The sequence below is a fragment of the Diorhabda carinulata genome, chromosome 3 (assembly GCF_026250575.1).
Source record: "Diorhabda carinulata isolate Delta chromosome 3, icDioCari1.1, whole genome shotgun sequence".
In the NCBI taxonomy this organism is placed as follows: Eukaryota; Metazoa; Arthropoda; class Insecta; order Coleoptera; family Chrysomelidae; genus Diorhabda; species Diorhabda carinulata.
Window position 1 is genome coordinate 13,143,901 of NC_079462.1, and position 27,517 is coordinate 13,171,417.

Here is a 27,517-nt window from a genome sequence, read left to right on the forward strand (position 1 = left end):
CACTTAGCGATGATTTACCTACGATTTCATATAAACGTTCCATACCTCTTAAATAACCGTATAACGTAACAAAATGTTAAATCAAAAGTTTCTAAAAAATATAATCCATCCAAATTCGGTAAAATACATATATAGGGAGTCTCAGTTTAAAAATCATAATTTTGATTCTTAACGGAGTTACAAAAGACTATTTTTAAAATATGGACTTAAGGAAATCTCTCGTTTTTCTCAATAACTTTTTTTGATGTCTCTTGAAATAACCGACTAATACTCATTTCCCTCCCCATTTCTAATTATCAAAATTTAGGAAAATATGGAATATTACAAAAGTGAATCGTTATAATATGTCGAAATATTAAGATGGAAACTCCTGAGAATCGTACATTTTAACAGAAATGGGGTTCATTTAATAGGTTAAAATTTGCTTACTTTTTAGGTGAAATAAATACAATTTGACATTGGTATTATGAAAGATGTCTTATTAGAGTATCATTAATTAGTGTTGAGAGCTAATTAATTTATGAAATTTGAGATTGGTTGATAAGAGAAATACCAGTAGTTTTTTCCGTTGTATAGTTTTTAATAGAATACTGTTTTGCAGAGGAAGTCTAGGAGTAATTTTCATAAAATCGGGTCCAAACTCTACATCAGTTAAAATCAATACATTTACATACTCCGTTAGAGAAAAAAAGTAATTGAAATGCATGCACTTGTTTATCAACAACCCACCAATTCCGTTCGTTAAATAGTATCTACATGTTCTAATATGACGAGAATGTTTGAAAACAATTTTTTTTACTAGAATGACACATTAGTTCACCAAAACATAATTTAGAACGGAGGTCACACCAATAAAGAAACGTGAATTAAAAAGCAAAAAATATGCATAACATTAAATTCGGTATTCCTCAAAATAGCCACTTCTCCCATTTTTTTCGATTTGAATGAGCATTAATTACAGAGTTACAAAAAAAGCTGGTTTTGTATGCGGACTAATGTCAATTTCTTTTAATAATTTTGCCGTAGATGCCATTGGGTAGCGTTTTCCTTCAATGAGAATTCACACTTTACAACAAGTAAACTAGTTGAGAAAAAAACAAACGCTTATATACAAAGTACTAGCAATATTTTCTGATTAGTGTTTTAAATAACCATTACTCTAATATTATTAATTATAGTATGCGAATGTTCTTAAAATATACAACGGTTCTAAATTCTATTTCTAAAGAAGAGAGAGACTGAATTCAACTAAACAGTTATCAAAACAGTAAAGAAGCTCATTTTAAATGTTTTAAAATATGTTTTTCTAGAATCATCGCTTTATTCAATCCCTCAACACAATCATTTAACTTACAAAGATACTGTTCCCATTCAGCATAATTTTTGAATATTAATTTTCTCGGTTTCCTCTCCAAAGTCGTAGGAGGCGAAGGATCGAAAGTGACAGTTTTGGGCGACGGAGTACGCACGCGCAATTTTGTACTCATGTTAACGCTTCTTTCACTGGTTAAATGTACTCACTTCACACTTTCAATTCCGGACGGTATCTCGTTGTTTTTATTCTCTTGCAAAACACCGAAAATAACACGAAAATCAGAATTTTTTGTATTAATGCAAACTAATTAAATGGAACTGATGGAAGATCCCGGTTATGACTAACCTATGTTCTAGTTTTTGGCAAGACAGATACTGACACCGACTAAAAATAGTTCAATGCGGATTTTCTTCCACTCCACCTAATTATTACATAAATACAGGTGGCTGTTTACATATAACAGAAAATTGAAAGAGAGAAATAAATTGTTCAAATACTACCACCTTGACAAAATGGTAGAAAAACTGTGGATTATTTCAATTAAGTATGATTTAATCAAGGACAAAATTTATTTATATTTCTAGGGTAAAGTCATGGCCTTAAAAATAGCATTTGTTGTTAAAAATTTTTACTGAAAATTTTAATGGAAGCAGAATTTTAATAGAGCAAAATTTAGAGCTCTATTTTTTTTAAATATACTAGGTGATTCAGGAATACCCTATTATAATGTTTGCATGAAACCAATATATTTTTCAAATAGTCTGATCTCATAAATATTGTAACTAACAGATTTTTTTAATTGAGTACATTAACAGAAATGAAGGTATACATAAAGTTACACTCAAGTTGCAAAATCAAATCATCCGCCTGTCGATGTCCCTCCTCCTTCTGTAGCCAATCCAATTTTTTCGAACACAATCAGAGCGGTTCCAGAATATTAGCTCTGTAATCATATAGCCAGACCAGCCAAACAACCTATATAACCTCGTTACCATGTAAGTGTTGCCCCTATAGGCCTTTCCAATCATTCCAATGCATTATCTATACTTTTGTGCACATAATTCAACTCTCAAAATTACATTGTCTGACGTGCGTTTCGATAACGCCTTCAGAGACTGAAGGCAGCCGTGACCTTCAGTGGAAAAAAATATCTTCTGACGTAATTCTTAATAAACTATACGGGGAAATACGGGGCGTGTTCAAACATGAACGGCAACGTGACAGCTTGAGGTCCTTCATATTGTAAAGAACTAGTCAATCACGTACCAATTCCATGAGAATCTCATATTACAAAAATGATGTTCACTCAGGAAATATGGAAAAGTGAATCGAGCAAAATCTTATTCACGGTATGTCACGTCACGGATATGTGTGGATCGTTCTTTAAGCTAGTGATAGTAGTGACAAATATTTTAGATGGTCAAAGTCCTTCAAATTCCAATTAATAAGTATTTGGGTGCCAAAACTTTCAGAAATGAAAAATTAACGATTATAAAAATATGAATGAAACTTCATGCTAGTCACATTATATATCAAAAGACTAATACTACAACGGATGATTACCAAATTCCTTCCCTCTCAAAAATAGAAATGGATGTGATGAATTATGATTAATCTGTGAAATGTCACATCTTATTATGAGAAAGAATTGAAAGTGTATGAAAAATGGGACTAGTAATATACCAGGTATGTTTATGGTTTAAGATGAGCTATAGATGTTTAAAAGGAGACGATGAACTTCCATAGCAAGAAGAACGTTTCCACTATTAAAACAACTAATTCTACGTATCATACTAGTCTACCAAGCAATATATAAAATTGCAAACTGATTGCATTCGATTCAGTGGAAAATAATTAAAATGAGAGTTATTGGTGTTTATAGAGAACGTGGTAAGTAATATAAACAAAAGAATTTTCTAGAATTTCTTTTATATTTAACATTTCCAGCCGACGTAAAAGAGTACATCTGATTCACCAATTCAACACAAAGTACTTTTGTAAACTTGAAAATAGAGATACGGAACTTATTACATTGCAGTAGTTATTCGCGATTATTCCAATAACCATGAACATTCAAAAAATTTAAGAAATGATTTTTAAAATCTTTCTAGTTTCCAAAACTAGATCTCAATTTTTTATTTCGATTTTGGGAATGAGCCCCTGCGCAAGAGGTTTGTAATATGGATATGGGCAGCGCCCAGAGGGAAGTTTCATATTTTTATTCTGTATTATTAAGTATTAATTGAAGGAACATGGTATCTTCTGAGCAATACACATAATTTGTTCTCGACTTAACGTGAGAAATATCCGTAATATTAACCATCAAGACGTTCTGAAGAGGAGGTTAAACAGTCAACATAAGACCAGCAAATCCTGATGGAAAACCGCCAAAAGAAAATAGGGGAGACATAACGAAGATATCATATGGACGTCAACACCATGAAAAATATTATTGAAAAATGGATGCCACGTATTCTCATAATAGAACACCAAGATATTGATGATTCAAAGCCCTGTTTGCAGCCGTTTAGGCAAAATAACTGAATTTTTTTGCATCGTTATGTGACTATGGATAGATCCTGAAATCGCCAAAACACTGCAAAAGTCGTGTGAAGCGAATAAGAACGCGAAAATCAACTGACAAAGTTATGGCCTCTGTATTTTAGAATACACACAAATAATTGAAAAAGTTAAACATAATCAACAGAGACTATTGTACCGGGTGTCCCAATAAGAATGGCTCTCGGCCATATCTCGAGAACCATTTATAGTACAGCATTGGGAAAAAAAATTTATAACAAAAGTGACCTCGAGAAAAACTTTGAAATTATTTACAGAGTTATAGGTCACCGCCAGAGGACGTAATTAAATACCAAAAATTATAAAATTAATAATTTTGCCTAATTAAGATGCATTTAAACTATGATTATCGTATTCTTCAAGAAATTCAGCGTATATTTGATTTTACAAGTTTTAGTCTATCTCTTCAAATAAGAGGTGGGGGGAACCGGGAACTTTATTATGAAAAAACGCCTGTAAGTCCAGTTCTACTTAACCGATCTATGCAAACTTTTTGAAAAGAGCTCCTGTCTACCAATGTAAGAGTTATAATTTCGAAACAACCTAATGAGTAACGAATACGCTAGAGGGAGCTATTTCTTTTTTTAAATCTAGCTATTCTTGAAAAATGTTGATAGAAACATGCAGTTTTGATTAAGGAATATAAAAGTCAACGAAATTAGCAACAGGATGGCAAAAACCGCATGTCGATATATTTTTCTTATTAAGAGATATCATAAGAAATTGTAAACTTCATGCATTTTCCTTTAAACATAAATTACTCCGGGTTGACTGAACGGATTTTAACATTTTTTGACTCCTCAAAATTGTCTTTCCTTGTTCTATTAATAATAGTTCCGATGTATATTTGTGATCTCATGTACTTCTAGAAGATTTATCTCTATTCTTACTGTTGTCACCTTGTCAATCAGGCGATCAATTCACACAGTATGGAAAAATATACTTGTTACAAACTGTTTTATCTAATACTTTTATAACTTTTCATAATTCACTCTCGATAAAAGTACAAACAGTTGTTTTCAGGAGTGTATATTAATATAAATAGGGGAAAATCAACCAGAGAGAAAAATGTTAACTAGTAGTGAAAAATGATAAATTTGCATAAGAAAGTTCAGCTCATATGATATTTTTTATAAAATTTGTGGTAGGTGGGAAATAGTTTTGGAAAACAAGTCGGTGTCACATCTGTCAATTGCAAATTCCAAAGAAAGACATTATATGTAGATATTACTTCGCCAAATTTAAAAACAAATAACATCACTGCACTCACATACACAATACGAAAACACTAATTTTTTACTATACTTTGAAAATAATAACAGGTGCACAGCGAGATACAAAACTAAAATAAAACAATTCAAGAGAGATTTCCCAAAATGTACATCAAGGATAACTCCTACGGACTTGGATTAGTTATGTAAATGAATAGGAATATTTGTTTCATACATAATGTGAAAAATTTCTAGATAAGTAAAATGATCGACTGCATTATTTATTTTTGCGCGGCAAAATAAATCATGTACAAACGTGTGATTATAAAAAATAAATGAATTATGTAACAGATAAATACAAAGTATTATTTACATACTAATCTAAATGATGATCTCGTGGGTTGACATATTGCTACACCACATGGTTTTACAAGTTACTCTTTAATCTAACTTTATAATCCGTGGATGTATAATAAATTTGAATCAACGTAAAAAATCTTTCCACTTGGTAACATCATAAATAATAGTAATTTCAATTGTGTGTTTCACTAACTGTACTATATTTAAGATCCTTCCAATAAATCAATAAATTTAATATTGTATTGTAAAACAACCATTTAACTAATTCTAACTCCATTGCTGCAAGCTGTTTTTGAGATGCGTCAAGGATGTTTCTTTTTTGTTTCCAGTTTTTCTTTCTGTTTTACTAGTTTCCCTTTTTTAGATCTCAGCAAGTTTTTGTTTTTTTGTGCTTCGCTATATCTATTGAGTTGGCATTCCTCATCGAGAATATCATAAATTTTGAAATATCCACATTTTTCAGTATATCAATTTTTTGTAGAAAATACAGTAGTATTTGGCCTATAAGTGATTCTTCTTTTGAATTTTCAACAAAAATCTCCTCATTTACAGAAAATTCTTCCTCTGCTTGTCGCATTGCGTGAGAATTTATTAGAAGTTTACCACCTTTTAAACTACTGTTTTTGATAATTTCCGTCCAAAACTCATCTACTCTATCACATCTGGAATAATTTTTAATCTTATTTAGAGTGATCCCATTTGTCAGAATAATATCTCCAAAAGCCATGTCTGCTTCTTTCAATGTAGTGGCGTTGCATGTGTTTACTTTCGACAAAATATCAAATGCTTCAGACATCAGTTGCACGGATCATTCTGGATCGTTACCAGTCTTACTGGGATTAAGGAAACTTATTGCTCTAATCAATTTGAATGCTAAGGAGCATTTTTCCAAAAGTTTGTAAACCGTTTACATCAAACAGTTTTTATAATCCTTGCGAATATGATCAACATGTCCTTATCTTTGACCCCAATACATGTTTTCAAAGCCACTCTTGCGGCATACCCTAAATCGATATCTTGCACTTTTTTGAGGTTACAGAATAAACCATTGGCATCTTATCTAAAAATGCCTATTTTATAAATAGGAGTACTTTGAAGAATTTTGCCTGCAGTATCGCCTCATAAGTTATTCAGAACCGAAATCAGGTCTTCATAAAGAATGGAATTAGAGACCAATCACTTTAGAAATTTTCAAACAATGTCTTTCTTTCTTCAGGTACAAACTGTCGTACTGAAAAAAATTTCGGAGGGAGCTCAGTAATGGATAAGAACATTCCTCGTCTGGATGGACTGTCTTTAAACAAATTGTAAGATGGTCTCAAGTTAGGCAACAATAGATACGTGAACCCGAGAGGTCAGTTACGAGGAAGATTCGACTGGATGATGCGATTTTCGAGATAAGTCGGAATGTATTAGAGCTATTTCAACACCAACTTGCTATGCCTGGTGAGCTCACTCAAAATTATAGAAAATTTCTGGTTTATTAGAAAATTTCCGTCGAATCCCCGGTTTTTCCTGGCTCTGTGAAATTTCCGTTTTTATACTTGTATTCAAGGCTCCTAGATACCCTGATAAATGTTTTTATTCCATTTTATACAAGATGCGGTAGTCAAAGCTACATTTTCGAAACAATTGTAAATAAGCCATGAATGCATCTTCAAAATTTCATTCATACTATTTAACAAACATTATTCATTAAATTATAACATAATTAAAATGCTCACATGGCTGTTTGGCCTCAAGCTTGTTGAAATAAGGTTTCATCATATAGCCCATGTTCGCGAAGATTAGATATAAAGAATGTTTGTAACATTCTCGCGTAGTGCCCATCGCAGCAGCTTGCTCCATCTCATTTTAAAAAAATAATACATTGTCCAATAGAGATTTTTGGTGAATATATTACATCAATAAGTGGTGTGACTGACACATAGTTGGCGCTACCATAAATACGATTATGTGTAAAATGTCATAACATTTCGATTAGTCAGAAAAAAGTGACAGCTTTTAAGTGAAGTTACTTCAGAACAATTTCGTATGTTAATTTATCATTGCTTCTTGATGAAAAAAAATACTGTACAAGCTCAGTAATTGCTTAAATAGTGTTATCCGGACTCCGCTCCATCGAAAAGAACTTTTTGTTATTGGTTTAAATGTGGTCGTGCAGACACCGATGATGGAGAACGTTCTGGTCGTCCAATTGGGGTGGTTACTCCAGAAAACATCAAAATCCACAAAATGTTTATATTTAATCGTAATTTCAGATATCAGGAACATTTGACAATGAAAAAGCTTTTTTCAAAGTGGGTGCCGCGTTTACTCACGGTGGATCAAAAACAACAACGTGTTGATGACTCAGAACATTGTTTGGCCATGTTTACACATAATAAACCAGATTTTTCGCACCAATATGTGACAATGGATGAAACATGGATCCATCCCTTAACTCCGGAATTAAAACAATCATCAACTGAGTGGACTGCAGCCGGTGAACCACGTCCGAAGCGTCCAAAGGCACAACAGACTACTGGAAAGGTTATGACTTCAGTATTTTGGGATGCGCATGGAATATTGTTCATCGACTATCTCCAAAAGAACAGATAGACAATAGCTAATTCTACATAGAGTTGTTGGATCGTTTGAATGCAAAAATCCAAAATCATATGTCGAAGAAAAAACCACTGTTTCACCAAGACAATGCACCGATTCGATGGCAACTATGGTTAAATTGAACGATTTACACTTCGAATTGCTTTCTCATCCACCGCATAGTCCAGATCTGACCCCCCAGTCACTACTGGCTATTCGCTGATCTCAACAAAATGCTCGCCGGTAAGGAATTTAGCTCATTTTAAAGATCAATTGCTAATGCTGAAGCCATTTTTGAGACAAAAGACAAATCCGTCTACAAGCACGGCATCGAGAAGTTAGAGTCGCATTGGAACGATTGTATTACTCTTGAAGGAGATTAGACATTAAATTAGTCATTATCAATGTTACTGATGACGATAGTGGTTGTGATAAAGCGCCTGACGATTCTAAGTATAAAGATTAGACGAAAATTTATATATTGTTTTCTCTATTTTTCTTCTAGCTCCGAGTTTTCTATTTTACATTTAATATTTTCTTTTATTGGAGTATTCTTCAATTTTTATCTAGGAAAACGCTACTTTTAGCTACTAATAACAATTTCAATGACATTTTTTATGGATTTGTTTGTAAATTTTTATAATAGTGAAATTTTGAATACATTGTTTATACATTAACACAGAAATCCTACTTTTAAATTTATAATCTAGTAAAACTAGAAATAAGTTTTAAAATAATTGATTGTAGGTAAACAAAGACGTAAATCGATCAGACAGTCCGATTTTGCAAACGAGCGTAAAAGTGGCATATGCAGACTTTAGATAATAAATCGATATTTATATCAGACTCAATTACTAATTGTTGATAGGTAATCTAGAACAGGTTCATCACACTGAAATGTTTCATTTAACAGTTCGAGTACTTTATTTTGTATCAACTCCACATTTTCAAATGGCGTGTAATCGTCTTCAGTTGATCTGGATATCGTAATTACTGTAGGATTTTTAGGCAATACATCTAAGAAATTTTTGAAACAGCTAAACAAAACTTGAAGCTCTTCTATGGTAGAAATATGATCGGGTAAACCAGATTCGTCGCATGTACAACCTGCATCATGAATTAACAGCCAGTCTATTTCATCATCTCCGTAGTGTGACAGCATAATATTTCTCATGGAATCTACCTTCTTCCACAATTCAGACAACTGATCTTCTTCTGGCATACGTCTATTATCATTTAAATATTTAAATATATTGTAAAGTTGTGATATCTGCATTTTTCTTTTATTAACAACTTCAGATATAATGTTATCTTTTTTTTCTTCCGGTGGTTTGTAGAAATAAATGTCTTTAAGTTGATTGTAAAGGTCGGCTTTTTCATACATTCTATTAAAGGGATTTCCTGTACTGAAGAAATCCAGATCTATGTCCAAAACTACACGAGCATCTGACTTCGAAATTGATGAACGTAGTTTATTAAGATCATCTGATAAATTTTGTAACGTGTTTCCTAACGTGAAAACATCTAATTTAACCATTTTCACATTTTCCAAATCTCTTAAATTGGAATACAAACATTCAGACAAAAAGTACGTTTCCTTGCAATCTAAACGTATCGTTCCTTCCACTTTATCCTTTCCTATGTTGAAGCTCTGACTAGAATCTTCTATTTGATGAGCCCATGGTGGTTTAATCCAAATGACATGATCAAAATGACCAGCGTAAACTGCCGGCATGATCCAATTTGCTATATCGAGACTCTTGTACAGTTTTTCTTTATCAAACACATCATCTGCTGGCATATTTGTTGGTATCAACATATCTGGATGCGAATCAAAATGTATCAAAATAGATCCTTCCAAAGGTAAATGTTTTGATCCTATGTTTCTGTATATGAAAGGGATAACATCATGGTGATTTTCCACTATGTAAATTGGAATCTTCTTGTGTAGTTTTAGATTTTGACTTGCACCTGTTGAGCAAGAAGATTTTCACTTAGTAAAGTTTCTAACTATATTACTTTTGAAAGTCTATGACAAATATTTTAAATAAACATAATTTAAAAAGTTTATTGTGCAATGAAATTTATCAAATCTTCTTATCCTTTATCTTTTTCCGAGAATAAAAATGATCTTATTAATAAAAAAGCTATTGAGGAAAAAAGAATTGCAAGAAAGGCTTTTATTTTATATAAATGAAAAACTGCCGAGTTTACTGTTTATAACTATATATAATGGCAGTCATCAAAAGGCGAATATCTTATCTTTATAAATAGAGATAAGAGACGCCCCCTGCTAACTGAACAATAAACAACTTGTCCAGGTCCGCATTAGAATATTTAATTTTCAGAATTTTTTCTATAATCATCAGTTAGATACTTTTAGCAGGGTTGACAGTCAGTAGTTAGTGGTGAGCTGTGGAAATATGCAGTGTATTAAAAGTCAAATTATTCTTAAATACAAGTTTTGTTAACAATAAAGTATGTGAGAAACGTGGCTTCAAGATCGACCATCAACAAGTCGATTTTCAGATTCGGTAAACGTCCTACTAGAAGCCAAATAATTGAAAAGAGATGGCTAGCATCTATCAAAAGATGTTAAAAAGTGATTTTAACTGCTTTTAACAGACTTTGTAATCGAGGAACAATCTTTTTGACAAATACTTCTCAGTCTACACTTTACAAAATTGCGAAGCAAAATGTGATGAAAAAGGAATGTTTCAAGAATTTTTGTAAAAATCAAACCTGATAGGTTAACACCAATATGCGAATAAATCTACAGTACGTTCCCATCAAACATAATGCCAAATTTTCAAGGGATTCTAGCAGAACTGAAAAGAAAACATATCCTTAAGATATGTTTGGTCTGTTGTGTATCTATACTATGGAAACAATGACAAGAAATAAGAAAAAATGGTCTTAACAACTTTTTCTGTCAAATATTTTTTATTTCTATGAGTAACTTTCATCAAAAAGTGCTATGCAATTGTACTCCAGTTTTTAAGTAACAAATAAAACCTTGAGCAACAAATTCATCTTTGTATTTAATTTTACTGAAATGATCTTCGCTCGGTATATTAAGTTCAGCTCTGTGATTTTTAAGCCAATTATGGATCAAAAAGTGAGAACATCTGTGATAACATTTTCGCTATTTGATGACGGGCAGTATACAAATCTTACGACAAAAATAATAGACGTATTTGAGGTTCATATTTCAAATTTTGTACGATTTTTTAAATGTATTCCTGTCTAATATATTAAATTCGAATGTTTCACACTTTTTAAGCTTTTGATAAGAGGTTTTGTTACGTTATACAAAGTCACTGTAAGAGAAAAAAGATTTATTCAACCATTCAACCTGCTAGAGTTGTATAATGCAATAACTCCGTATTTATTTTTTATTTTGTATACAAGGTAGACGGTAACTCGATTCTTCAATGTTATTTATTTTTTTAAATGAAACATCCTGTATCTTATATATGATATAACTACAATTTTTGTTAAGCAATCTCTATATCCAAAGTTTATTAAAACAGGGTTATTACTTACATAATCAAGTTAGTCTCTTATATTTGAATATTTAATTTTTTAGAAGTAGCAGTAATTGTTGCCTTTATTTTATAGTTTTCTTCAATAAAGTGAGAAATATTCATGATGAATCATGTAAATTTTTCTACTCAAAATGACTTAATGTAAACAAATTTGTTTGCATGCATCTAAAATTAAAGATTTCCTCAACGCCCAGCAAAAGAGCATTTGAAAAACTATTGTACCGTTTCAATAGCACCGGTCAGGTGAAATACGAAAAAAAAAGTAGCAAAAAATCCTTAAAAACATGAAACGCATCCCTGTCACATCCAACTCCATCAATAGTTGCTTGATCGTGATTTTCAAAGAAGTGTGAATGAGCCCAATACCAAAACAATTTCCATAGAAATTTTTCTGATATATGCTCTTTGCAGATGAGTTAAATTTTCATAAAAATGGATGTGTCAATGGACATAATTTTCATTATTACTGAAATTCTAATCGAAATGTCGTTTCAATGGTAAATGAATGTTTAAGGTGGAATTGTAGATGTTCATATGATCGAACCATACTTCTTTGATGAAAGAGTATCGGTTTATTCAAATTTTCTCAATAATCACCTGTCCAATTTATTCGGCGACAAATGAAATATTTTCATGATGGTGCGTCTGTACATAATATTGCGCCTATACGAGAAGATCTCAATACCGTTTTAGAAAAAGACTGGATTGCAAGATAGAACTCAACTAATTGGCTAGCTTGGTCTCCCGATGTAACAAACCTTGATTTCTTTTCATGAGGAATAAGATTTATAGAACTTTCCCAACTACTATACAGAATATGAAAGGGAAAATCAGAGAGGCATTTCAATCTACATGAAAAGGTATCTAGAAAATCTTAGTAAATTAATTGTTCAACAACATTGTATTGATGCTAACGGTGAACAATTAGTTTAATATTACGGTTAGAATAATTGTTTCGATGAATTTTCTATTTAGGATAAATGGTTTATTAAAATTTATTCCTATTACTTGCAAACGCTGAGAAAATAGGGAAAACTTGTCAAAAATTGAAGTAATAAAACCAAAGACTCTATTTGTAGTATAGTATGCAAGTTGTTCCATTTGACATAAGGAAGTGAATAAAATGTTGCATCTACTTTGATACAAAATGCAATTTCATATAGACAAATGAATGAATGTTTTCAGTAGCCAGAGGCAATTTCAAAAAGATCGGAAGATATCTAATAATCGTCAGACTATCAGCATAAACAATTTTTTAGTGAGGTACCACTTGAAAGAATATCTATAAGTAGTGAGGTACTTTATCACAATCTTGTCATTTTAGCAATAAATTTTCCTTCATTCGCCTCAGTTACCTCAAATTGTTTTGTTCTAGTCTATAACTATCAATTATTCTAATTACATTTTTTTGTCCGTTAGATGTCATTGATTGTAATAAAGAATTTGATTTCTGTCATGTTAAAAGGAACGAATTTACATCTCTGGAAGCATCGGGGCAACAAAGGAGTGGAGGACCTTCAATTTTTTTCAACTCGAGTTTTTTAATAAATAATTGTGAAACCAAACAGATTCTTTTAACAAACAAATATAAATATAATCGGAAACGAGAATTATTTTAAATTAAATTGAAGTGTTGAACGATTCCTTCCGAGCTTTTTTGACAAAGTTTCTATTGTAGAGACACTTCTTTATGAAGGCCCCGATGCTGTAGCCCCAGATGCCCTTTTCTAAATTCGGCACTGCATGTTACACGCCAATTATAATGAATTAACAAATTCCTATGTGTGTCAATTCACATGTAGGTCAAGTCTGTTTGGAATTTACATATACAACTTTTTGTACACGCTAATAAAGCTTTTCCTTACATGGTATATTCTTCATGAGGTTGAAAGTACGCAAGGGCAGATCATGTTTTCGCTTTTTTCGGATTGATATCTTGTCAAAAAACATTCCATTTTTACCGATTAATTTTCTTTGTTTTTAGATCTCGTATATTGAAATCTGGAGTATATCTTGATGTTTCTATTCTAATTATTTTCTTTTCTTAAAATATATGGCATTGACAGTACTACTAATTGAATAATATTATTTATTATTACAGTGAAAATGTGTGAACTGTGTCAATCAATAAAAAAAATCCTAAACATCAAAATATGAAAGACCTTCAATTTAGTACGGAATATCTCAATAATTGATAAATTATGTGCAATTTAGAATAAGTTATTATGGTTTGAAAATATCCCATATTTGTATGTTAATTGGAGCAAAGTTTTTGCCAACTCGTTTATGGACGGTTTTTATGTAGGATTGTGTCAATCAAACCCCAAAATGTTAATATATAATACTCATATATTCATAATCGGAAACTGAAATTAGTAATCTAGAAGCTCGGAATATGATTTTGGTGAATGATTGTTACAATCCCACAACAAAAAGGTTAGCAAAGTCCTCGTTCCAATTTACATAGAAATATGGGATACTTCCAAACCATCTCAAGAGCTTATAGTAAAGTAACTGTTGAAAATTCAAAATTATTGTCCAAAATCAAAGCTGAAATGGCGAAAGAATATAACAGAAGATGCTTCCTCTTACAATGTCGGTAAAAAGAGCATTCTTCCCACTTTTCTACAGAATAATATAATACAGAAAAAAATACTTCTACACTAGGAACGAGAAACCAACAAAAGTTTTATTTTCTATTTTATCTACAATGCAGTATATGTATGGAATAAAATCAATTTTAGCGTTATTATGTACTATGTGAAAAAAACCTGAAACAGGTCGAATTTTATTTTTAAATTGACAATTTACAGTATGAACATATTATCCCCCTCCAGCACCCCCTTATTATAATTATATATAATTATAAGCACCTCCTCGAAAATTTTAAATACGGGGGTAATTAGTATAAAGTTTTTTTTTTAATTTGGTGCAATCATAACTGATAAAATTAATTTTTAAGATGTAAAATTTTTATAATATCTCTAATACAAAACTTTACGTAGAATGATGATAACAATGTCGTTTAATATATATTTAAAATGTATTTTTCAATGTACTTTACAATTAAATTAAATTTTCAAAATGACCATCATTCACTTCTTGGCAATAATCGAGGCGATTTTGGAATTCTCGACAACATTTTGTATGACTTCAAGGGTTATTTTGTTAATTTATTCCGTTATCCTAACTTTTAAATCAGCAGTACTATCTGGTCTATTGAAATATACTTTAGAAATAATCAGATATTTTCGTATCTGTTCTGCTAAACATCAGAAAAAAATTTTTGAAGATACTAAAATATTCGTCAAAAAGCTAAATAAACAATTGATATGAATCTAGTAGGTTGCTGTCATTTAGGTATTTAAAGTTACCAAAAGACATCAATATATTTGGGCGCGTATTAAATTTGATTATGGCTCATTTGTCCGAGACTCATAAACAACAGCCCTTTGTTGTGATTAGGAAATCTGTCTGAAATATACAGAAAACGTCTTGAAAAAACATTAGTAATAGGTAAAAAATATCTTGTTATAAAAATTTATAAACTTGGTCAAATATAGGTATAGAAAACCTTCATGAACTATAAAAGAAATCTAAATCGATGTATTGAAAATACAGATGTTTGCTATTAGTAACATAATTGATGTTGGAATTTGATCTTATTAAGATAAATCACTGTTGTGAACATTTCACGTCAACTTGTCACATTGGAATATTTCAAGAATAACAAAACCTAAGTGCATAAAACCTCATCCAAAGTTCACCTAATTTTACATTTTAGAATACAAATATGTTAGCAAATATTGCGTTTTCCATTTCAAAAATCGTATAATTGTTATGGGACATGTTATATATTTTATTTTAGACTGTAGCTGTAATTGTTGTTCATTTGTCATTTCACTAGAATTGTTAGAAATAAGGCGAGTTTCAAATATTATTTTGTAACAGAACAATTTTATCATAACGTGTATTAATGGTTTTCTGTCAAGTGACAGAAAATAACATATATGGAATACTCCTATATGGACAATTCTTATGGGAAGAAACGTCTCTACGTTACGGTGCCGACAGTATTCATTTTCTCTCTTTCGTTCGAGACACTTTATCTATACTACGCATGATCCATGCGCCCAAAAGATGTGCAGAACTAACTGAAGCTCCCGGAGGGTAGAGAAATCGTTGCCATTCTGTCTTCCTTAGTCAGAACAGCATCCACATAGAAACTGTCCATATAGAAGTATTACATATATGGAAAATAATAATAAAAATTTCTGTTCGTTCTCTTTGGATAAAGTTGATTATTAAAATCCATTTTCCTTGCTAAGTTTTTTTCGACGACAACCCCACTAAATTAAAAATCAAAAATTCACCTGCTACACCCTGTATTATCCACATAAGTTGTAGCAGGTTGGAAAACAATTACATTCCGAAAGATATTTTCAAGTTCTATAATTAGAGAAACGTGAGGTTTAACATGAACAATTTTATTATTAACATTAAACTTGTCTATTCATCAATTTTACTACTTAACTATATTTGTAGTAGGAATGAGAAAATTATGAAGCGTATTACTAACAATGTAATGTTATAGCTTTTACGATGGAAATAGAACCAGGAATCATTCTATTTTGATTGATGATGCATCATTAACAACATTATTTGGAATTTAAAACTAATAGTTAATTCAAAATCAATTTTATGAATGCAGAAACTACTGATAAAGAAAACTACATCAAATAAAAATAAATAAAAGAATAAAGAATAAAAAACCTGTTCTTCGGGTTTTATATGGAATTGAATATACTTTGAGAAGCTTCTACTGGGAAAACTGAAGAGAATAAGCATTACTCTGATTACTGATTTCTCATTCTACAACTGATCTTTCACTATAAGTCGCTGGCTTGGAAAACGTTGAAAAATTGATGGAGGAAATAGCGAAAAGAAAACTTTTTTAGCAGAAAAAAAGAATGTTTAATAGTACAAAAAACATATTCCTCGGGAGAAAAGGGGTAACACCGATATTTCCATATGGGACAGTAACAAGGACAATGACAAATAAAAACACAAACACAATGCAACGAAAAACAGAAATTGAATTAATACGGAAGTCAAGAGCAACTAAGATAATTCGGCAACTTACAACAAATAGCAGGAAAAAGTCTAGTTAAACAGGTATTTGAAGTTATATCCAAGAAAAAAAACATGAAACTAGTGGAGAGAGAATTAAAGAATAATACTAGCCAACTCTATTCTCCCAAACAACGAGATGAATACGAGATATAAGAATCTAATAATTACATAAGTAAATGAAACATAACGGCATTTCCTTGGAAAGTTTATGCAAAACACTTTGTGCATCACGCTACGATTTTTTTAGGCAACCACTTTTAATCGGCTTCTTGAAATCATCGCATATTGTGCGAAATCTATTTATGAAACTATACATCTCAAGTGGATAAATATTAGTTAAGTTTCAACAATATGATGGGAGTCGGCATATAAAGTGGAAGTTTAATATTTAAAAAGCGCAATTACGAAATAAGTGATTCAGTTGTGTTGTCTACATCTTTATTTGTCCTCTGAAAATTCAGCCGACGTACTTCCTTGTTCACTAGATCATTTTATGACGGGATCAGAGACTGTATTATTTTCTCATTATCCCAAACATTTGGAAGTTAAACAAAAATAAAAAAAAAATTATATATAGATTATAATTACAGTTGTAAGAAAATGTACTCGTTGGATAGTACGGTTGGGTAGTACTTGAACTATGTTGAAACAATAAAAGTTATGGAAGAATATCTCAAAAATACTATTTTGCATTTTTTGTGTTGTATGATACGATGCCGTATACATTTTTTAAGCAGTTTTTTTTAATTGAACTAAAATCAGCCTTCAAGTGAAAGTTTTATTTGAGCCAGTTTAACTTTTTGAGTATTTTTTGTTACATAAGCATATACCTCAAAAAATAGTTGCACCGTGCCATGTAAAAAAAAGGGAATATTATAATTTAGTAACCTTTGAATGCAGATCTCATGTAATGCACTCAAGTAGCCATAAATTTTGGGTATTAGTTGGAATAAGGTGCTCAAAATATCAATCGATTTGACTCAAAAGATATTGTACTAGTTGAAAAAATATTCGAGTAAGACTTCTTGATAGCTTAACCGTATTGAAAAATATGGATGATGATCTTCACCTGTTGTTGCAACATCACGCCTTAACAATATTCTAATGCACAGAACTAATTTATGTCGTAAAAAAATTAGATAAAAGCAGAGTGGACTAGATTCCGTAACAATCATGGTCAAATTTCCGTAAACAGCAGGCATTTATGAAGTATAGGATGATGTGATGTGATACAGGACATAAGTAAATGATTTAAAAACATTGCAAAGTTTGCTATGAGCTTATAAATTTTTCAACATAAACTGCCATGCCAGTTCTCGTGCGTCGTTACGTAATATAATATCTTGTTTTCCATTGCCATTAGTCACCAGCTAATGGCATCGATTTTGATGCACTACCTCAGGTTTTTCGGATGGTATCCTGTTTAATCGATAAATAACATTTTTTTTTTGGCTTTCCGACCTTCCCCAGGTCTTTTAAACCTTTGGAAGAAAGCTTTTTTCTCTTTTTCGATTATGCATTCTTTTGTGACTTCAGTAACACGACGTTCCTTCATCTTCTTATTAATGATTTGAGGATGTAAGCGACCCAATCACTTCGTCACGTCTGACAAAACTTTATGCTGGTGTTTGACCTGTTTAATCCTTGACTATAAGTGCCAAAGATACTGATATCAATCTCGCTGACATTGAATTTGCAATGTTTTTTTTTCACTGTGACTCAATACTAATATCGTAGATTATTCGAAAGAGCTATCTTTCAAAATTTCTATTGGTAGTCTATCAATATGAAATTTTTATTAGAAAATCACTTATTTACATATAAATACTTGTTCTTTTATTAGGTTTTTAGAAAACAAATAATTTAAATATGATTATCAATTGGAATTGGTGATAAAACATTTCGAAGTATGCTATGATAAGTTCCCAATCTTCAATGGAAAGAGCAAAATGAAAATTCTGCCCGAAGGAAACTACTAGACGAGTTTGCCCGATCATTCTGTTACGTCTTGCTGTGTTTTGAGAAAAGAAAAATATTCTAGTTTGAAAATTCAATTTATAGTTAAATGATATTTGACATTCCAAATAGAATTATCGGTACTGGTGTTGTTAAGGACAAAAAGAGATGCTCGTTGTTTCTATGTCCACTATTTGACGTAAGAGAGGTAATGAAATTGTTATTATCTATATGTGCGAAATATAAATGTCAACATTTACTTTTTACCAAGCCTTATATTTTGAAGAATCGTTGATTAAAAGATTATCTAAAAGTAAAATTGCAAAAGATCGAGAATAATAATGGTATATATGTAATTGAATTGTATCGATTTATAATAACATTTTTTTAAATCGAGTAACAATATAAAAATAATTTTAAGATGACCATATAAATTCAGTTAGTGCCTCGGTTATAAAAACCATGTCTTCGTATTAATTAAAATATATAATTGATCTACACATTATTGCAGAGAAGAGTTGTTTCCAAATTGAAAAATATACATGTCCGGTTTTTCCTCTAAAATTTTTCTTATGTGAATACATTTTCTAAATTATATTGAACATTATAAAATCTATTTAAATTGAAATATTCAAATTTTTCATTCAAATGTCAAAGATCAAAAAATACGTTTTGCAGAATATATTATTAGGAATTTTTATTATGTGAAATGTTAGTTACTACTCACTGCAAGGGATTAAACATTACAAACAAATACAATTTAACAAACAATTTAATAAAATAATAAATTTGATATGAATATTACCTAATATAAATATAAACTTTACTTTTACCCTTCCATTAGAAAATGTAGATTATAAAAATGATAAAGATAAATATTCACGTAAACTTACATCCTGGAGGTGTTCCTCTCTTAATAGAACACTGATAAGGGTGTAAAGTACCAGGAACAAATTTTCCGTACATAGAACGATCCATATTGTTCCAAAATAAAAAATCGCGCGATAAATTCAAATAAACGTCAGCACATGTGTCGCAAAATACGTTTATACATCGACGACCAATCGATGCGAATTTCAAAAACCACGTGATTAATTTTTTCACAAACACTTCGTACTTCAAATCTAAAGAAACGTCCGTTCTAATCGTTACATTTCAGGTATATTTTTTTATTTTGAAATTGTCGTACGTACGTAGCAGCGCGCATTCGTGTCGTCGACAGGACAGAATTAGAAAGATCCCACAATAGTAATATAAAACATAAAAACAAAAATCCAGACACTACAACTCTGAAATTAGTACACGGTCCAAGAAAAAGGCACGATCCAGAACTCTCCGAATCAATGAATGATTGATGTTGAAACTAATGATTTAAAGTAGACTGGTTAATGAGATCGTTCACGTTATTAAATCATATAATGTTAATAAAACATATACATCAATATTATTGCAATATATCGAGGATTATATAAATGTACAAGGTAAACTTGGTTGTAAATGAATCATATTTGTAAAGGTAGTACTAATACCATATAAAGCGTTAATTTCGATACTTTTATTTGTTTTTATCTTTAGATTCTGTGGTTTCTTAATAATGTGGAGCCTATACTGGTACAGAGTTCTATGCATATTGATATTATACAGGGTGGCACAGGAAACACAAAATTTCGAAAGATGGTTTGGTAAACACTGCTAACATATTTTCAGAATCGACATGTAATTGTTGTAAGTACCTAGCCATTTACTGATCGACAACTGTAACCTCCCCTCGATATGTTGATATAATTTAAAAAATCTACATCAAGACTACAGTTCTAAACGTTGAAAACATCTGGTTCCAGCAAAATGGTGTCTATGAAAACCCTTTGTCAACTATTTAGAAAATAATAGAAAGGCAATTCCATGCCCTACGAAATCAGTTTCCGACTTTGAAGAAATATTAGAAGTGTATTATTTTTATTTACACCCTCATCTATCCATGGGATTTAGCAAAATATTGGGTACACTCCACATATAACCCGTGCAGTCCATTTCTGTGACCCTGAAATTTTGTTTCATAAACTACTAGCATAAAAAGGCCATTAGCATCATAGGCGAAAGTTATATGTAGAATGCGCATCTTGAGTACCATAGCCTTACAATAGCAGCTTGGTAAATTGAATTCAACATGGATGCACGTGAATTTATAACTGCGTTTTGGAGAAAACACTTTTACTAAACAGTTTTGGCATTGATTAAAATGCTTGTTTCGTCATATTGTTTAAATTGCGTTTTAATGTAAGTGGGTTCTTCCCCATCGATATTTTATTGGTGAAATGGGTGTGACACGATTGAAACCAATTACGTCCTATTATATGACGTCCAGCAATCGTTCCGAGCGACCACGGAAAGATACGAAAGGTGTTACAATGTTACAAAAGTGGAATGTACCGATTATGTAATGAAAACATAATATTCATATGTACACTTGCCAATAAAAAGTTTTTCCTGTTTTCACTTATACAACCTGCGTTATTTCCTACTGTCCATTATTTTTCGGCGCCACTCTCTATCGTAGTGATACTACTGATATAATACAGATATTAAACATGTACAGTATATGAAAACTAGTAAATGATAAGTAATGGTATAATTATTGGTATTTATGAAAAAAAATCTACAATTCGCACTACCTTAATGATAAATATTTTGAGGAACTATTATCGTTAGGGATCAAAACAAAAAAGTGGCTCTTCATTTTTCAGTATGTTCCTTCTTCAGTATTCAACACTCTGAGAAGAGATTTTCAACGTCTTTTAATTCATAATTATTGTTGTGCCTTGCTCCCCCTTTTGCCAGGATACCCCATAAACTTCAATTGATATAACGAACAACGAAGTAACAATGTTATACAGGGCGTTTCAAAAAAAGGTGATCCCGTCTCTAGAATATATAGAAAACTGAAAAATATTTGGAGTTTGCTCGGTACAAAATTTTAGTATCTAAGATTAAGGCTGTTGAAAAAATTCTATATACTACTTAATCATGTATCAACATAACTTGCTCTCTCCCACATTTTCACCTTCCAATGAAAACGCCCATTGATATGACAATTGGTGGAAAAAAGAAAAGGGAAAAACAATGATATAAAGTGAATTGAAGAAGAGACTACAAAGGATGAAATACCAATACAACTTATAATGAAAAAAAAAACTAGGTTTATACTTCAACGATCAGCCGAATATTTCATTTATAATTTATCATGCAAACTGTAAAATAACTCTGAATATAATGGAAACTCATACGGAGTCGTGTTAATTGATAATGTTCAGTATTATATTAAAAATACCTGTGCATTTGAAATTTATTCTTAATTTTTTTTTACAAATATGGATTCGATATACAAGGAGTTTCAAAAAAGGTGATCCCGTCTCTAGAATATATGAAAAACTGAAAAATATTCGGGGTTTGCTCAGTAAAAAATATTTGTAACGCCATCCGCATTCAAGATAAAAAAATACACATTTTCTACAATTTTGCCGCAACTACTGGCAACATTGTATTGAAATTTTACACGAATATATTTTGGAAGCTGATACATCCAATGAAGTTGTTTTTATGTCTGACTCTTATAGAGGACACTAGTTACACGATTCGTACCGAGTAGTATTGAACATAATTTTTTCAATATTAGATTTATTAAGCGAAATTTCAAGTGAACTTGAACATCATTTAATTTTACACCAAAAAGGTACTCTTGATAACACGATACTGTGTACCGTTTTCGGAATATTTTGATTTGAATTGAATTCTATTTTATATTATTAGCCTTCTTTAAATTCTCATCTTGTGATTTTTTGTTTAATTAATACATTAATTCATACCAGCATCAGTTATTAATTCATAATTTTTTAATCAAAGTGTTGCCAGTAGTTGCGGTAAAATAATAAAAAATGTGTATAATTTCTTTCAACGCCCTTTATCTCGAATACAGATGGCGTTACGAAATTTTTTTACTGAGTAAATCCCAAATATTTTCCAGTTTTCTATCTATCCTATGACTGGATCACCTGGAAACACTCTGAATGTTGGGTTAAAGCAATGTCGTCGTCAAAATTTTAATTTTCAATAGCTACTTTCACATCAAATATTTGTTCTTCTTATTTCAAACAGGTAAGCCTTATAATGGTTTTGCAAAAAGTCGTTGATTAATGTTTTATAGATTTTGTTTGAGTTGTATTTGATCGTTCTTATATCAGTATTGATTTAAATATCTTTCCCCGGATCTTTCTTTCATTTATTTCATGAAAGCATACTCGAAGTTGTATTTGGTTGCTGGAGCTTAATTAGAGCTACATCTTAAATTGACATTGGACACAGGAATCAACATTTTTTAGATATATTATACACCAATTATCCTTGCTAAACAATAATTTTTAAATTTGTACTTCCAAGGATAAAGTGTAACCTATTAACAAAAACACTTTTTTTCATTTAATTGATGAGTTTATTACAATGAACAAAGTAATTGTTGTAATTTTTATTAATCCACTTGTCGCTAAAAAATACATATAGTCAGCTTGGGCGTAAATTAATAGAATTAACCTTGTACAAGAATTTCCATTTCAGAATGGAATATTAATAAATATTACGTGTTATTTACAATTACGTGAAAGCCGCGTTTCTTATTGAAATTATAAGAGAAAATCTTCCAAATATAAAGTATATAAAAAATATAAAGTATATAATTACGCTGCCCAACAATGAAACAGTTTCGGACTCCAAAATAACATAATCTTATGCATTTTCAATTGCAATTCAAAAAATATTATGAATGTTCTAATTAACTCTATTTTTAAAGATGCAAATGATATTGTATATTATTTATATTCAGTTTGTAGAAAGTTTGGTTTTTATGTTGCCACACCAATTATTTGTTTAAAATCCAGCAATAAGAGGCTAAAGCATAATTACTGCAGTGTGTCAAAAAAATTAACAGCGGAAATAATGATAATTACATGATCTTGATAATAATAATCTACACTAATACAACATTTTCTATCACCTATACAGAAGATAATTTTTAATACTTCGCAGTGGCCTTGTTAAACCTTGATAAAAAATGAAATGCCGACATTCATTAAAGTCGAAAAGTTGAATAATCCATCTTACTTCCAATAACAGTATAATAAAAATATTATACCTGGACAGAAATAAGGGTCATCGATCTAGAGCAATCAACTTTTAAATTAAAAAAAAAACAAAAGCTCCAAAAGTCATCTCCATAGTTGCATGAAATATGCATTATTAGGATCAACCAATATTGGAGCTCCATTAGATTCTGCTGGTTAAATATACAGAGGTATAATGAAAATATATTGTCAAAAATTATCAACTGTATTTTGAGATGATACATTTTAAAAAACAATGGAACAAATAGGTACACTTATGTCATTTGCACTTTCTGAGTCTATGAAGATTATCTCTTTTTACCCAAATGCTTTCTTTGGTTCTTTTATACAATGGAGTTAATCAACCAATCGTCATAGGTTTAAGAAATCTCTATGTGAAACCACTTTTTTCCAAACCCATAATGAAAAACTAGAAAATTGGTTAGGTTTTAAATTGGTTTATAAATCCAACAATACAATTTTAGGGCAATCCTAAGGATAAAATACCAAATTTGGAAAAGAGTGGTATATATGAAATTCGCTGTAGCGATTGAGAGTTTATTGGACAGACTAAGAGATCCGTTATTGTCCGGTTTAAAGATCACATAGCTCATTTGAAATATGGACGGACCGGTAAATCAGGTATTGCTGATCACGTTGCATTTAGAAGAGCGGGTTTCAAATTGGTTTATAAATCCAACAATACATTGAAACAATTGTTGGGCAATTCTAACGATAAAATACCAAATTTGGAAAAAAGTGGTATACATGAATTAAGCTGTGATGATTGTGACGGACCAGAAAATCAGGTATTGCCGATCAACCTGCCAGTCATAATTGTGACATAAAGATTAAAAATGTAAAATTGTTAAAAAATGTATCCAATAATAAATTGTTGGATGCATTTGAAAGCATTGAAATTGCTAGATGTAAGAGTAGTCAACTCCTTACAGACCACTCTATAGTTTAGTAGTCAAGGAAAGAATGTGAAGATCCCGCCAACGACTTAGGTTAAGGTAAGTCAAGGGATTAGATTTTAATTTACTTTCACTCTTTGAAAACGATAACTTGGTTATCGAAAAGCGCGTCAGACAGTGTAATTGTGAGTGTTGGTGTAGTGATGGTTTAAACATTGTATTCAGTTCGTATAAAATTGTTTGTAAGTGGTAAAGTATTATCAGCAGTCGGTGAGTATATGTTTGAGTCATAAAAGAATGATAATAACGGTTCTCTGGATACATCAAATAACTATGTGTAATTTTAATATTAGTAATACGATTTCTTCCTATTGTGATACCTTTTGTCTACTTAAAAAAATTCAGGGAAAGGTGATAAATAAATGGATAGATGTTATAAAGTGCAGCCCCCATACTGTTGCTCCATAGATCGCATGAAGAAACTTGGTACTTGAGTTATTTCTAAGCTGGACTATCATTTCTGAGGGATTGTTAGAGGCTTCTTTGGCATTGCAATTTGCAGTGTGAGATGGAAGCCATGTGAAAAAGACCCTCGCACCATAAACAATGAAACTTTCATAGATGTTATAATTTTTACATGTATAATGTCAGCGAAATTAATTTTAATTAACCTAATAGACAAAAAAGGAGCGGGTGGAAGATATTTTTGAAAGCTTGGAGGTTTTTTATGGTTCGCCAGTGGGACTACATGTCGAAAATAAACAAAAACGCCAGCTGTAGGCGTCAGTATAAAGAATTAAATTGAAACATGTTCTATGTAGAATTTCTAGAAATTTTTTTTTACAATGATGCTAGGAAATTCATGTTTATTGTGATGATTATTCATGATTATTTTTGATCCAAGTAGGAGAGTACTGAAGCCAAATATAAAAAGAGAAAGGATTATCGTGGCACCGGGGCTAGAGCGGAAGGCATCAAGAAAGAGGCGAAGAGCGGTTTTGCGATCGGAAATATGTTTGTTTCAGATTTGGGAGCAGACACGTAGATAAAGCAACCATAGTTCTAAATCTAAGTTCATTTATATTGAGAGTAGCACTGACAGAAGCAATGTCAAGAGAATAGGAAACAGATAAGAGTTATGGTTATTAAATTAATCTACAGAGTATTGTGAGAGCAAATTTACATTTACCTGGATATTGGAACAAGAAAATTAATGAATATCATTATAAGAAGAAATTTCCAAATTTTCAAAACTTGTAATAGATTTAAATTTTGGTTTAACGAGAAATGTTGATTTTGTCATGCAAATTTATACTTTGTTTGATGATGAATTGATTTTTTAACTATTAATATAGAAAGATTTTTGTGTTTTGTGTAGTTCTAAACTATAATTCTATAATGACTAATTCTCTGTTTGGAAATTTTATTTTATTGCCTAGATTCAATTTAGTTCTACAAAACCATGCTTCATACAGGATTTATGGTATTTTTTCTTTTAGAATTTTATATGCATATTAAATGTGAATTATACAGGCAATAAATAATAACGTTAGTAGTGAATACAAGCTTTCAATAAAATTTCGTGCTATGAGCAATGGATCTCATCCAACAATAAAGGCCTCTATGAAGACTTTAAAATGCCTCTTACCTAGTAATGAAAAATATCTGTGGTTAATCCCATTAATTACTAAATATACCCGACAACAGAGAAAGAGTGGGTGGATTTATTTTACAAGGTAACGATGTCAAAGTAAAGACCCTTGGTATTCATTTCCCTATGAAAAATTATTCAAGCAAATTTTCAGATATCAAGTTCAGTCTTTGCAGATTCACAATTCGTGAAGAGTAAATGGTGGCCTAAGGCTATGTCAATGAAACATAGTTGTTATTTGATAGATTTGTAAGTTTTGGACAGAAGTATGTTCAAAATTAGGATTAGATTACTTACCGTGCTTCCCAAATAATTTTTTAAAATGGGATAGATTGATTGATGATACCAAAGATATATATTAACAAGTTCAATTGAATCCAGTCAAAAGAAGAGTAGGGACATTTACATTTAAATTTACATAAAAAATTGATATTTATACTTTCATATTATATCTCTCAGTTTTTAAATACTTTGTTTTTGCATTTGAAACATGTTGTATATAATATATTTGTTTTGATAAAAATTGGATAGTTTTACCATGACATTTATAACAATTCCTTAAAAAATGTATCAAATTAATGAACTATTTCATTTAAACTCACAAATATAACACAATTTTATTTGTTGATTATTTTTTATTACAAGGAAAATTTGACTTTTGTAAGTGTTTTCATATTTTTATCAGTAACAAAAGATAAAATGTTTATATGTGAAATGCTCGGATTCTTTGAAAAAATTAAGATTCAACTACTAACTGAAACCAATAACAGGAACTACCACTCCTAAAAATGAGTCAGGAAGCCTTAAATAGTTTGAAGTTTGTTCCCTACATTCTGAATAACAAGTATGTTATTAGTGTGTATAAAATATAGTTCAAAGGTAGTGGTAAACATTTGAACTTTGAACCATCTTCATTTGTTCTAGTATTAGATGTAGTGTTTTTAATTTACATTTGATTATTTTGCTGAATTGCTTTAATTTAACATGTATGTAGACAATACAATCAAGGTTATAAAAATTTATCAACAAACACAAAGGAAAATAAAAATGTTTATTAATAATTAATATCTTTGTAGAATAAACAGTAATTTTGAAAATACAGACAAGCAG

General features: G+C 30.8%; 2 protein-coding genes across 7 annotated transcripts in view; both read right to left on the reverse strand.

Moving 5' to 3' along the window:
* Positions 1 to 27,517, reverse strand: part of LOC130891868 (paxillin) — a 95,398-nt gene that overhangs the window by 67,040 nt on the left and 841 nt on the right. The window contains exons 1-2 of one of the 6 annotated variants that reach the window (XM_057796925.1): positions 5,127 to 5,244; positions 1,355 to 1,564 (exon numbers count right to left, since the gene is read on the reverse strand). The exons of 2 other annotated variants lie outside the window; for them this stretch is intronic. In XM_057796925.1, the coding sequence (XP_057652908.1) occupies positions 1,355 to 1,487 (133 nt within the window). In that variant the 5' untranslated portion in view covers positions 1,488 to 1,564; positions 5,127 to 5,244. Of the gene's footprint in view, positions 1 to 1,354; positions 1,737 to 5,126; positions 5,245 to 27,517 lie in introns of those variants that run through there. 3 more of the 6 variants (XM_057796923.1, XM_057796924.1, XM_057796927.1) reach the window with 3 other exon arrangements.
* LOC130891869 (UPF0489 protein C5orf22 homolog) lies at positions 6,696 to 20,097 on the reverse strand. Its single transcript, XM_057796929.1, has 2 exons — positions 19,583 to 20,097; positions 6,696 to 10,023 (listed from the first exon to the last, which is right to left on the reverse strand). Exons 1-2 carry the CDS (start codon positions 19,665 to 19,667, stop codon positions 8,900 to 8,902), a joined length of 1,209 nt encoding a protein of 402 aa, XP_057652912.1. The 5' UTR covers positions 19,668 to 20,097; the 3' UTR covers positions 6,696 to 8,899.